Genomic DNA, 14074 nt, shown 5'->3' on the forward strand with positions numbered 1-14074 from the left:
GCTAAGAGTTTTAAAAAATTTTGAAGTTGTCTCTAAAACAGAAAATTGCATTTTAAGCTATAATTTAATAATTGGAGTATAACCCTTACTACTTTAGGTGATTCACTTTTTTAGTATATTATTTCAGTGATCACCATCCTAGGGCTAATTAACATTACCATATTTACAAAACTTTTCTGTGTGATGAGAACTTTTAAGGTCTACTCTTAGAAACAGTTTAATAAGAGCAGTACAGAAAGGAATTCATTCTGTACTGCGTGCTATAGGTGATTGCTAAATGTCAGTCAAATCAGTTACAACTTCTTGTAAAAGCCACCCTATAAATGGCTTTTTCAGTCTGCCCTCAACCTGTGAAGCACATATTCAAAGTTTTACAGGTAAAGAAATTAATGCTCAGAGATGCAAATGCCTGTCCTTGTCTTTTAGTAAATAGTGAAGGGCATGCTTCTAGTTCAAAACCAGAGTCAGGTCAGATTCTTTTTGTGTTTCACAAGGCCCATAGTGTGATCTCCTGTAGATACTTGTCCCTTACTCTTCTGACCCATGTCCCCTATTTTCCACTCTGTCTCCAGCCATGTTAATTCACCAGCACCAGCACGCTCCCTTCTGCCAGAGTACCTTTGCACTTGCTATCCCTCTGCTTGGGCGGCTTTCCCCCCAGACACCCTCTTGGCTGACTACCTCTCTTCCTTCAAGCATTTGCTCAAATGTCATCTTCCAGGTGAATACTCTATTTCAAATTGTACCCTCCATCCCCAGCATGCCTCGTTCCCCTGCCCTGCATACTGTTTCCCCCGTAGCATTTACCATATCATGTATCTGTTACTTTTAGTTGCAGCTGTTTGTTGTCTCTTCTGTGAGAGAAGGGATTTTTGCCTCTTTTCTACATTGGGGTTTCTCACAGTACCTGGAGTACCTGGACTGACTCGGTGTTGTTCAGTGACTGATGAATGAATACATGAATGAGGATTAGTGCAAAGCCCATGCCTTTTGCAATAAAACTCCCCATTTTTCATGTATTTATGTAGAACTTGACTTGGTAGACTTGACTTTTGCTATGGTGGGCATTTCCAAATTACATTACCTCATTAATATTCATCTTGTTTTTGAATATTTTTCTCTGTATTTGGAAAGCTTGAATATAAACTATTTTGTTGATTGTGAAACAAACTAAGGAACTACATTTTTTAGTGAGGTTTTTGAATTAAGCTTCTCATCCCCCTTTTCACATTCATAAATGTTGTGTCATTTAAATCCATTCTAGTTTATAATTGATAATCTATTTCTTTAATTCCCCCAGTTTTATTGAGATAAAATTGACATATAACATTGTGTAATTTTTAAGGCACCTGTATCAATTTGGTACACTTTTGTAAATATATATTGCAAAATGGTTACCACCATAGTATCAGTTAACACCTCTGTCTTTGCACATAATCACTGTTTCTTTGTGTGTTGAGATGACTTTTTTTGTTTTTCAGCAGCTTTTGAGTATCTAAAACAATATCATGGTGACTGTCATCATAAGTAGAGCTGCAAAACCCACTTATATCAAAGCTGCAAGTTTATACTCTCTGACCGCTAAGGCCCCTTTCTCCTACCTGCCAACCTCTCAATCTTTCTTCTCTGTTTCTCCCAGTTTTTTTAGAGTCTACATGTGACATTATACATTATTTGTTTTTCACTGACTTACTTCACTTAACCCAATTTGCATTTTGTGACCTGGTATATATATATTAGGAAATAATTTATTCTGCCGAATGTGTTGTATTAAATCTTTTCTTCTATTCTTCAGTATAATTTTATTTCCTGAAGCAAAAAGTTCTCATTTACAATTGAAAACATAGGCAATTAGATTCTTTATGTAGAACTTATTGACTCAACCTGTAATTATTTTTTATCTGCCATTTTCAGAAATTTCAGCTAGGAACTGGCTATTAAAATGAACAAGAAACAAGATTCACGGGTTAAGAAATCAAATTCTAATAAAATGTGAAAAGCTCTTGAATGAGGCATGTACAAAGTCTGAGGCATGAACAAAGTCTTATGAGAATTTTTGTTACACGAGTTGCAGGAACTTGACAGCTGCCATAAAGTGAAGTCTTCCAGTGTCACTTCATGATGATCGCTCTACTTTTATGGTCATCTAAATAAAATTGAAATTAGTCTTGTCATTATAGCAGAACTATGTTGTCTATGCTGTAAGAAAAATAATTCAATAAATGAGTAATGTAGCTTTTATTTTGGGGAAACAAAGATCACCCACTCTTCTTTGTTATCTTACTGGTAAATGTAAAATTCTTAAAAGATGGAACCACTGGCATGCATCTATTAAAACAATGTAATTTTTGTTGCCCTATTTTTGGGTAGAGCTTCAGGAATTCCTTCTGTTCAGAAGACCCTGGCCCCTATCTTCCTGGTGTCTCCTCTGTAAATAAGCAGTTAGGTTGTGAATTAACAATAGTGAAATTGACTTTCAGTCAGAAGCTTTGGTGGTCTTTAGTTTGCAATTGAGTTTGGTGACAGGGAAGTAATAGCCTTTCATTCAGTTCAATCAGTTCACCTGGAATTGATCTGTTTGAGCTTTTGTCCAGACATGAGAAACTAAAGCATGACAGATAGCTAATAAAGTGTTGGAGGCAGAAATATTATTCAGTTTTGTGTGTGTGTGTGTGTGTGTACATGCGTACATGCATCTGTGTTTCTTCTTCATTCAGATTGGAGCATAGTGTCAAAATAATGTAAAAGCCCTGAATCCTGTAATTTTGCTGCTGAGACCACAGGTCTGCATTGGTGGTGACCTTTTGGTTTGCTTGTAAATTGGAGAGAATGTATTTGTTATTTATTGAGAAAAGAAAATTGGACAGTCCCATGAAGGAATAAATACATGTTGATTATCTAAGCTAGGGAGAATAATATTGTTATTTTAAACTTTAGTAATTTACTCACCTACCATTGCTCACTGGTTTAGGGTTGATTTTATGCTGTTTAAATTTTAAAACATGCAAATATACTTACATGGAAGAAAAATTCTTCCATGTTTCTTTACTTTTATCCCAACTTTTCCAAAACCAATAATGACAATATATAGCTCTAGTGGCAGTGGAAGGGTTTAGTTGCTATTGTTTACCAGTCATCCTTTAGTTTCTTTAATCTGAAAAACGCATATTCATGTGGCCACTAGTGGGTATTTTGCTGATTAAGGGGGGATGTGTATGTCAGGAGTTCAGTACAGAGTAAATGCTCATTATTTTACCTTGAAATTGGCTTTTGCTGCCTTTCAGTTTGTTGTTTAATTGGTACTCACGCCTTGGATTCATTCTTTTGATACTTTTGAAAATCAGTGCTGGTCATTCTATCTGGAATATTTTGAACTATAAAAAAAGTTTGCCAATAATCAGGTTTTCAGTCTTCTTAATAGATTGGAAAGAGTTCTTTCTTTTCATTTTATTTTTTTTTTCTGGAAACAGTTCTTTTAAAAGCAGCCAACTCTACATTCACTTATTTATAACTGTAGCCAAGAAGGAACACTTTTACTGTTGTAGATGTTTCCAGGGGCCTTCTTTTGCTTGGAAGCTGAAAGTTTTCTCTATTAGTTTTAAATAAACAGAGAGCTAACGAATTTCAAAGGTGAAGAAGATGAAAGAAGGACTTTAAAGTTACTGCTTTAAAAAGTGGTTTTCATCTGTAACCGCAAATTGAAATCACCCAAGACACTTTCAGAAGCTCCAAATACCTGGTAATATTTCGAAACACCTTCCCACACTGTCATTATCATCAACAAAAATAAATGTTTTGACCTCACTACTTAGAACATAGTAATAAAGTAATTGGAATGGCCAAATACGTAATACTTAGTTCAGCTAATATGTTAGTTTGGGGTGAGTTTCTCATTTGTTTATTTACAGCTTATGTATCTTGCGTACTCAATAAGTTATACTTAGTGTCTAAGTGATAGGCCATGAAGCCTCTTTTTTATTATTTGATTCATTATAAAGACTTATAATTGTTTCCTTGTTTTGGTGAAGTATCTTGGCGATGTCTATGACTTATTGGGTGTCAGGCAATTCCTTAATAGAAGCATAGCTTCAGTATAAAATAGGATTCTTTCTAAGTTTCCTGAAAAAATGTGCTACATAAAGGGAATGATGCCTGTATCTGTTTAGAAGTGAAGTTGGTGACAGGGTTGGCTAGACCACGGCTGGGCAGTTAGGTATTTTGCCACGCATACTAGCTAATACTAAGCTTCAAGGCTAAATCTAATGTCTTAATTTTTTAGTGTTAAGTGTAGCACCATAAGTCTGTTTTTGTTTTGTTTTGTTTTTTAATAAACTTGATTCATGTGGCTTGTATGAGTTAAATTTTTACTTTGTTGAAATCTCGGAGGGTTGTGTGTGAGAGGGTTGATAGCCTTGTATGAGTAGTTATTTATACTCCAAGAGAAGGTCAAAGGGATGAGGTAGAGGGAATCAAAGACTGATTAGCATCTTCATTCTTGGCTAGTACCTTTTTTTTTTTTTTTTGTGAGAGCTTGAGAAATGGAAGTAGAAGTGTGAACCTGACTAATATCTTAGGGTATTTTGAGATGAGGAGTGTTACTAATTTAGAATTATTTTTTGAATTGAAATAACTGGTCTTAAATATCATTCATTAGGCTCTTACTTTAGCTTCTAGTAAAAACATATGACCATTTTATAGAAATATTTTTTTGTATTTCCACATCAACATTTAACAGCTTATATGTTAATTATATAGCAGCTTATATCTTATTATTGGTATTTTTTAAACCATTCTGCTTTCTCCTATGGGTTCAATGGTTAATAGAATGATTTGGGCCTTTTCTATTTACATGGCTAGCATATTTGTAAGTAAGAATTTAACAATCTGGCTTTCAGCAACTTCATTTGATTAGATTCTCAGAACACCAAACCAAAAGGATGCTGGACTCAATGTTTTATTTCTTCTACCTTTTTTGCATTTTGCTTTGCAAAGTACAGGCTGATTCTGACTCCAAGGGAAGGTGGACTGACCCATGATCTTGTGCTCCAAACAGGAGGATGGGATAGAAATAGTGGAAACTGTTGGCTAGGGAGAAATGACATCTTTGACTGATATGCAAACAAAAAATAAGCAACGTACTCTTAAAATTATAATGAGCATGAGGGTATTTTGTGAATGTGTTAGAGACTAGGGGGTAGGTGGGCTGAGGTTAAAATTTATGTGGCTCCTGTTGACTATTGACTAAACACATGGAGAAATTTTTTATTACTATCACTATATATATGTAAAATATCATTCTTGCTTTTTGTACAATGCATACTTTCTCCTCTCAGGTGTAGTCCCTGTAAAATTCCTACCACCAGTTTACCTGTGCACCATCACCATAGTTCCTTGCGTTCTTCATTCCCCTGTTTTGATCCTTTTCCCTACCCCTCCCCTGCAGAGTGTCTCTGATGAATAGTTGCCTGTTAATTTTGTTTTTTAATTTGCTATAATTATTTTCTGTCCCCTTATTGGTTCCCCTACAGTCCTCCTACAAGTGAAACCATCTGATATATTTCTTTATCTTTCATGTTTATTTCACTGAGCATAATCCCTGCCAGCTCTATCCATGTTGCTGTGTATGGCATGAGCCTATCTTTTTTGATTGCTGAATTGTATTCCATTGTGTATATATATCACATCTTCTTGATCTAGTCATCTATTTTTGGGCATGTGGGTTGCTTCCATATCTTATGTATGATAAATAATGCCATGATAAACCCAGATGTGCAGTTATCCTTTTCAATTAATGTTGTTGTGTCTTTTGGGTAGATTCCTAGGAGTGGAATTGCTGAGTCATATGGAAGCTTCATTTTTAGTAGTTTGAGAAATCTCCATACAGCTTTCCATAGTGGTTGGACCAGTTTGCATTCCCACCAGCAGTGTAGGCGCATTCCTTTTTCTCCACATCCTTGCCAACATTTGTTGTTTCCTGCTTTTTAAAATATGTATCATTCTTACTAGTGTAAGGTAGTTGTGGTTTTGACTTGCATTTTCCTGATTAGAAATGGTGCTGAACATTTTTTCATATATCTGTTGGCTATTTGCATTTCCTCTTTGGAGAAGTATCTTTTTAGCTCTCCTGTCCATTTTTTTACTAGACTGTTTACTTTGTTTTTGTTGAGTTGTGTCAGCGCTCTGTAGAATTTTTTTGACCAGTCCCTTATCAGTAAGTAGCATTGTGTGCAAATTCCCCCCCCCCCAATCAGTAGCATGTCTCTTTGTTTTGGTTAGTGTCTCTTTTGCTGTGCAGAAACTTTTTAATTTGTTGTAGTGCCAGCTGTTCATGTTTTCCTTCACTTTCTTTGCCTCGGGGGACTTGTCATTAAAGATATTTCTGAGATGTATGTCATGTTGTGTCTTGCTTACATTTTCTTCTATATATTTTTATGACTTCAGGTCTTATGTCCAAGTCTTTTATCCATTTTGAGTTGGTTTTTGTGCACGGTGTAAGATAATAGTCTAGCTTCATTTTTTTCCCATCTAGCATTACAGCTTTCCCAGCACCATTTATTGAACAAACTGTCCTTTTGCCATTGCAGACTCTTGCACCTTTGTCAAAGACTAGTTGTCCATAAATATGTGGGCTTATTTTTGTATTTTTGAATTTCTCTGTTTTCATTGGTCTGTATATCTGTTTTTGTTCCAGTACCATACTGTTTTAATTGTTATGGCTTTGTAGCATTAGTTTGAAGTCTGGGAGGACACATGGTAACTCTTTATCTCTTAACTTGAACTTCAATTCTTGCTACTGTTACATTTTGTATCCATTTCTCCATTACTTGGAGGACTTGTAAACTTTTAAAGTTGTGTGGATAAGAACACCTTTGAGCTGAGCATAGTCACTGAGCCTAACCTACTGGATAGATTGGTAGGTGAGAGTAAGAGGAGTGTGAGTAACATGAAAAAGCAAAAAGAAAGACAATAGTGCAAGAAATAAAACTGCCAAGTGGACTGATCATTAAGCTGGTCACTACATTCTTTTCTAGGGTTAGAAATGTGTTTTGGAAATAACTTAATTTTAAGGGTTGTTCCAGCAGAGTGGAATTTGACTTTATGGGATCTTATGAAGATGTGAATGTTGGATCAGTTACTTTTCCCTTAAAAACACACACAAACACAACAATATTGGATGGACAGATTGTTGTATGAATGAGCTTCATGGTATTAATATGGGCACTTATTGATTCGTCAGTATTTATGGTTATGAGTCTCTATGGAACCCCTCTTCCAGTAGCAGGGATGGTCTCTGCAGGCTGAAGTTGCCAATGAAGAAAGATGGCATAGCATCCACTACCTGGTTTGCTTTTGCATTCTAAGATGACCTTTAATTTTTCAAATTTAGATGTGTTCCTAAATGTCTATAATTAAAAATCTTTACTAAGTGCTTTCATTTTCAGCTGTCTTGATTTGGGAAGTGAGTAGTTTTCACTTTTTAAAATCTAGTGATAGTACATTGTGGTCAGAATGTTCTCCCTGTCTGTTTTCTTCTTTTTGTCATTTATGAGATGTTTCTTTAAAAACAATATTTGTATCTGTTTTGGGTACTATTTTCATAGACATTAAACTTAGAGCACTGAACTCTACACAACTAAGAGAGTTCCTTCTTTGGTTCTGGCTTGTCTTACCTTTTCATTTTCTACTTTTGCATATCCCTCTGGGACTAGGTGATGAGTTCCCAGAGGTTGGGAGCAGCATAGCTCTGAGGGCAGTTCCAAGACCTTGCATTACTGGAAAAACCCTGTGTTTGGACTGATAAAATTAGGCCATCTTTGTTCACAGGTGAAAAAATATTTTTTTGAGTCGGTTGTTTGAAGAAGAGCTTCCCTCTCCCACTTCCTCGCCCTCCCATCTGTTTTTTTCTTTGGTCACTACCAACTACTGAAGTTCTTGACTTTAAGGAAAAGAGGCCACTTTCGAAGAATTCAGTCTGATAAAGTATGAAGTATAGCTTATTATTGATTATCACTCTCTGGGGGAGGGACTGTCTTCCAGGGAAGATAGAAAGGGTTCAGCATGAGACTGAATTGGGAGCAAGTTACACGTTGATTTCTTGACTTCTTTCTCTATGTTTCTGTGGTATAGACTTTGTTGTTACTCTTTTACTGAGTTTGAATTTTACTTATAACATAGAGATGAAAAATTCTGGCTCTGGAACCAATTTATCTGGCTTTGAATTTTGTGTCACCTGCTTATTATTTGTATGACTCTGGTCAAGCCACTGAATCTCTTCTAGGTCCTTGTTTTCTTTGCTGTTTCTTACTCCATTGTTTGCTTTCAAGATTAAATGAGCTATAATATGTGTAAAGTACTTAGAATATTATCCAATGTATATACTGAATAAAGTTCAGTAAACTTCACTGGGCAGGTGGATAGCCTGCTTCCCATTATCTGTGACATTACATCAGTGTGGATAAGTAATGAACTTCAGCTGTCTAACATTTTAGAAAAGGACTAAATTAATTGACTGCATTTTTTAAATAGCCAAATATGTGAATCTCTCGAGTATTACTGCAGTGACCAGAGAGGTTAATTGTTATCTCTGCTTAAATGATGGTTTGCCTTTTGCAAACCTTATTGTTTATGGATGCTTTCATAATTCATGTGTTGAGTTAAGGTGTTCTTGTATCAAAAATGGATTATTTAAAAGTACTCCTGGCCCTCCCTGGTGGCGCAGCGGGTTAAAGCACAGCACTGAGAAGCTAAAGCCACTTCCGCATGAGTTCGATTCCTGCCTGCCCCGGAGGTGACCACATGGCGCGGCAGACCTCTCCTGACCCGCCCGCTGCTCCCCTCAGCAGTGTACTTTGTCGATCAGCCTGTTCTGCTCCCCCTCTGTGAAACCTCTCACCCTCCACATCTCTAGCCTGTACCCCAGTTCTGTATGAATAAATAAATTAAAAAAAAAAAGTACTCCTAAAGATTTTAACTTTAATGTTACATAAATATGACTTTTCTTATTCTCTATGCACTTTAAACAACTCCATTCAGCTTCCAGGTATGGGGTATACCTTAGACCTTAGAAGACATCAGTATTTAAATATAATGGTCCTTCATGTGCAATTAGCCATTGAACTGAGGATATATACAATTGTGTTCATAAGCAGCCTTGTTTGGTTTTGTTGACTCATCTCAAACATCTGAAGCATGTTAAGGAGAAAGTTTGGTTTGATTAAAGTTAGGAGCATGGAATAAGACATATCTTATCATTTAACTTAAGTCCAAAGTTTGATTGGAAGATGCACCAACCCTTTGGGAGGTGTAAGAGGGAGGGCTGAGGGGTGTAAGAAGGGAAACTTAGGAATAATTTTGAAATTTACTACTTGTTTTTATCAGAGAAGCATGATGCTGTAAACTTCACAGATATTGACTACTTGTTACTTACTCCCTTACATCTTGTAGAGAAATCTGTGTTTTCAGGTGTCCCTGTCCTGTCCATTTGCTTTTAAGGTACCCCAAGATTGATTTCATCAAGCACTGTTTTTGGACACTTATCTATGAGGTTGGGTGTTTGAGCACCTGGGTTGTGAGGTACAGGAACTAAAGAAGGTTGTTGAGAGGACGATGTGGACTGTATATTGGTAAATAGATTACTTACTCCCTTCCTTCGGGGTGGAAGGAAGGTGCACTCGAGTAAGGCTAGTAGTTGAGGGTGGTTGCAAGCAAATGGGCTAAATATAGTTAAAGTCTTTCTTGAGTAGGATGAAGGAGATCTAAGAGTGTGGTTAGAGACCTAGGTGCTGTGACAAGTTGATTACCCAGTGATTGTCTCTTTCTTTTTGAAAAATGGAAAGTAGTAATATAATGCTACTTCCTACATTTAAGAGTGTTCTGTGGACCAATGAGTTAATTGCCTTGGATGAAGGTAGCAGCAACCTACACTGGTCATAATTTCATTACCTTTCCAGGGAAGTTCATTTGGGGAATAAAACTGCAGAAAGAAGATAGGTTTGGAACCTGCTATGTATAGTTGAGGCCAACTGAATTTCAAATTCAACTAGAGATAAAGTTACCATTCTAGCCGGGGGAATTTAAACTAACCTAAAATTTCTACTTAAAATTTAGAAATGACACTAATCCAGATGTCTGACTTGCTGTTTATAGAAAAGAACAGATATTTAGTCTAAGAACATATTAACAAAAAATATTAGGGTTTTTCTCTCACTATAAGGGAAGAAGATGAGTCAAAAAGGGGGAAAAATGGAAGCATAGATTTAAGTAGAACTTGCTCTTACTGTTCTGTAATTAATAAAGTTGTTTTTGAGAAAGTTCGTATCACTTCATTTTGTTAATTTTTAAAGTTTCTTTGACAAAGAAACCTATAGATATTAACCAGAACAAAACAAAAAATATAAACACACACATGCACAACAGTTGCTTTAAATTCTAAGGATGTCAGCATGAAATTAATATAAATTGACTGACACTTCTACTCTGAAAATTTTAAAACTAATTAAAACCAACAATAAAACTTCTGGCTTTACCTTGTAGTGGAAAGTTTGACCTTTTTCAGTGTTTTTGGCTTATGGGTGTTGATGCTGGGTGTTTTTGGTTAAAATTTGCTTCACCTCTGTAATGGCTGCTGGGATGTTGGTCAATCTGTGGTTGCAAAACAGCAAACGCTGTCAATTGTGTTGGTTACCATGTAGTTTTCAAAGATAAATTCTCCAAGTAGTGGGTATGGGCTTCCTCCTTCCCTTGTGTAATTGTTTAAAAGAACACCATTGTCATGTGAATTTTCTTTCTTTCTTTTTTTTTTTCTCCTTTGAGCTTGTTTTGAAGTAACTTTCAGAGAATTCCTGTTACCTAGAAATTGATGACAGACTTACACCATTTCCTTTTTTTTTCTTAGACGTTCCATCCTCAGAGCAGCCTGAACTGTTCCTAAAGAAACTTCAACAGTGCTGTGTCATTTTTGACTTCATGGACACGCTATCTGATCTTAAAATGAAAGAATACAAGCGCTCCACTCTTAATGAACTGGTGGACTACATTACAATAAGCAGAGGCTGTTTGACAGAGCAGACTTACCCTGAAGTAGTTAGAATGGTGAGTTTCCTTTTTTCCGCCGCGGACACTTTCAAGCATCTTCCATAGCAACTCACAGGTGTATTTATTGCAGAGTCAGGTCACTGGAGGTTACCTCCACAAATGAGAGCCAACCTTCTGAGAGCTAACCAGAAGTAATTGGCACAGTACTAGAATTTGAAGAGCATGATTTCATAAGATTGAAATCCACAACTTTGTACCTGCAACTGTATCGGAGGATTCAATGACTTCAAATTATGATGCCAAGATTGCCAGGGTATTACTGGATTTCTGGTGTTGGGAAAAGAAAAGACACAGGAGAATCATCAAATGTTTTAGATGTGTGTTTGAAAATTATGCAAGTCTGGTAGATTTTTTGACACCCCCCTCCTACACCCCCTGTTCATTGTGGTATGTTAGAAGTGGCTTTAAGCTTAATAAAATTGTGATTTGTAGAATCTAGTTAAAGCCATGTTGGGCTTTATAAATTAATGATTCTCTTTAAAATCTTGAAACCGGGGTGATGTCTTCCATTATTTTTAAACAGCAACTTACACTTTGTGTGCTAATTAAGAGTTATGAGAAGAAACATTATTAGCATAATGCAAGTAATTGTGTTTTTATTGTGTCAATAATTATATTAGTTTTTTTTCCACAAGCCAGACCAAAGTGTGATTTTCTGTTAGATTTCTGTGGGAGAGTAGCTTCCTTGGCATCCTAGATCATGGATCTAGAGAGCATGCTCTCTGGGGGAGAAGAGTTGGTCTGCTAACACCTGAAATGATGCCACAGCAATCCAGAAGGATCTGTGCATCATTGGGAAGCCTCTTGCACTATCTGGCCGCTCTGTGTACTGGTAAAAATTAGTTTTTCTGTTTAACTCTTATAATTTATATTCAACAAATGCAGAAAAGAAGCATCTGTGATGGAGTAAATGTGATTAAAAATGAATAGTTCAGATTTGGGAAGGATCCTCACAGTTTGAGAAACTATCACTGATATGTGGGTATCTTTTCAAAATGTTTAATATACTCCTCAGATCCATACTTGAGTGTATGTTGCATTTGTTATTAATTTCAGGGACTGTAATCCTAGAATGTTTTGTATTTTGACTACTAGTATTGTGTCTCTTGAGCAGTGGTTCTTAACTGGGACAGCTGTGCTTTCCATGCCCATTGCCAATGCCTAGAGACATTTTTGGTACCAGCATGTAGCAGAGAGAGGCCAGAAATGCTCTTGAACATCTTACAATGAACAGAGCAGCCACCACAAAAAGAATTGTCTGGCCACACATGTTAGTAATGCCTTTGTTGAAAAACCCTGCTCTAGAGTCTGCATACTAGCTAAACCTCTTAACCTGGGCCTTAGGATCTATATTAGTTCACCTGCCTTCTGCGGAGTAATGTCACTTGGTTTTAACTGTTTGTCCTTAGCCAACAGTTGTTTATAACTTATTTCTTTATCTTTTCATGGGTAGTCTATGAATATGTAATCATTTATAACCATGTATAAATACTTTTTTCCTAAACACAGAAATGGTTCATAATCTCTCTGTACTTGTTTTCTTTTACTTAACAATGTATAATATATGTCAGTACATATAAAAGCTGCCTCATCCATTTTTATAGCCGTGTAATATTTTATTCTGTAAATAATTTATGTACCTAGTATCTATGAATAATACCCTTTACACATTTCAGTTTGCCCTTAAGTGTGAGAGTATCTGTATATTTACTGATTTGTTTTTTAATAGTCCTACTATCCCCCATTTCTGGACCTCTCATGTTTTTACTGCCCTCTTGCCACTAATTCTAACTGTGCCCTTCCTTTCAAGACCTAGCTTAAAGGACTTGCACTGTTTACTGAGAAGCCCAGAATTTCCTTTGCCTTTCAGTTCTGCTCTCCCTTGCAACTTACCCACTTGCTATTTGTTCATTCGCTGCTTTTTTTTTTTTGAATATTGCACACATTTATCTAATCTCCCTAATTAGATTTTCAGCACTTTTAGGTAGGGAATGCGTTCTGTACATCTGTGTAGTCTCCATATTGCTCCCTAGCCTGGAACTATTTGGAATTTGTTGAATGAGTGAATGCCTCTTAAGATGTGGGCATTGTAGCCTCTCATTTTATGATGATATTGGATGTCACTGGATTATATTTAGTTTATAAACCCCGTATTTAGCATAACTCAAAAGGTCTTTCATTTTTATGAACCAGCTTGATCCCAAATCAGTGTTGACTGTGAAGAATTTTTGCTATTTGGGGGCATTAATAATTGAATATTCTAGATGTTAGTTTAGGATTCTTAGAGGTTTATTCATTTTTCATATAATGACTTTTAAACTGCTAATTGCTAATTTACATGGTTCTTACACAGTCTGGGACTTACATGGCTCTTACACAGTCCGGGACATTACGGAGAAGGACACCATGTGGAGTAGAAAGAAAAGGGGCATTCGTTAGACCCTGGATCAGGTGCCAGTTCTGCCCACGTTTACTTGCTCTGTCACAGTGGATGGAGCCCTCCGTCTTTTGGACCTCAGCTAATAGGTCCTTAGGATTAAGGGAAGGGTGGCTATCATCTAACCCTTCTTGCCCTTTAAATAGTTCAACAAAGTAAAATTGTGTTTTGTTTGTATATAAGGTAGGGTGCTTAACACTCTGGAAGGATGGTTAGAACCAAATCCCCACATGGCGCCCTCTTTATTTTCTCCATTTTGCCACATCTGAGCCCCTTGTGTATGTATATACACTGCTCACTTGTCTGTCTCATACCTGTCTTTTGGGTATTTGTGAGCCTTGGTGGTGATGTGACTTGTAAAAGAGTCCCTAACATATGATAAATAATCAATAGTAGTTTTTACAGTTTTTTGCTAGATATTTGATTTTGCAAACAAAGTGCCAAAGATGTACCATGTCCCATTGTTTCAGTGGTTCTTGAATTCTGCAATTCCAACTTGATCCAAACCGTTGAAGTCACTGTTCTCACCTTTTCCTCTGTATA

The 14074-nt window shown here is 36.4% G+C and overlaps 1 protein-coding gene across 2 annotated transcripts in view; it reads left to right on the forward strand.

Moving 5' to 3' along the window:
* PPP2R5E (protein phosphatase 2, regulatory subunit B', epsilon isoform) overlaps positions 1-14074 on the forward strand; it is a 133245-nt gene that overhangs the window by 61970 nt on the left and 57201 nt on the right. For both annotated transcript variants that reach the window (XM_004681797.2, XM_004681798.2), the window contains exon 3: positions 10895-11091. In XM_004681797.2, coding sequence (XP_004681854.1) covers positions 10895-11091 — 197 coding nt within the window. The remainder of the gene's footprint in view (positions 1-10894; positions 11092-14074) is intronic.

Source organism: Condylura cristata, unplaced genomic scaffold (genome assembly GCF_000260355.1).
Source record: "Condylura cristata isolate star-nosed mole 26May11 unplaced genomic scaffold, ConCri1.0 scaffold00013, whole genome shotgun sequence".
In the NCBI taxonomy this organism is placed as follows: domain Eukaryota; kingdom Metazoa; phylum Chordata; class Mammalia; order Eulipotyphla; family Talpidae; genus Condylura; species Condylura cristata.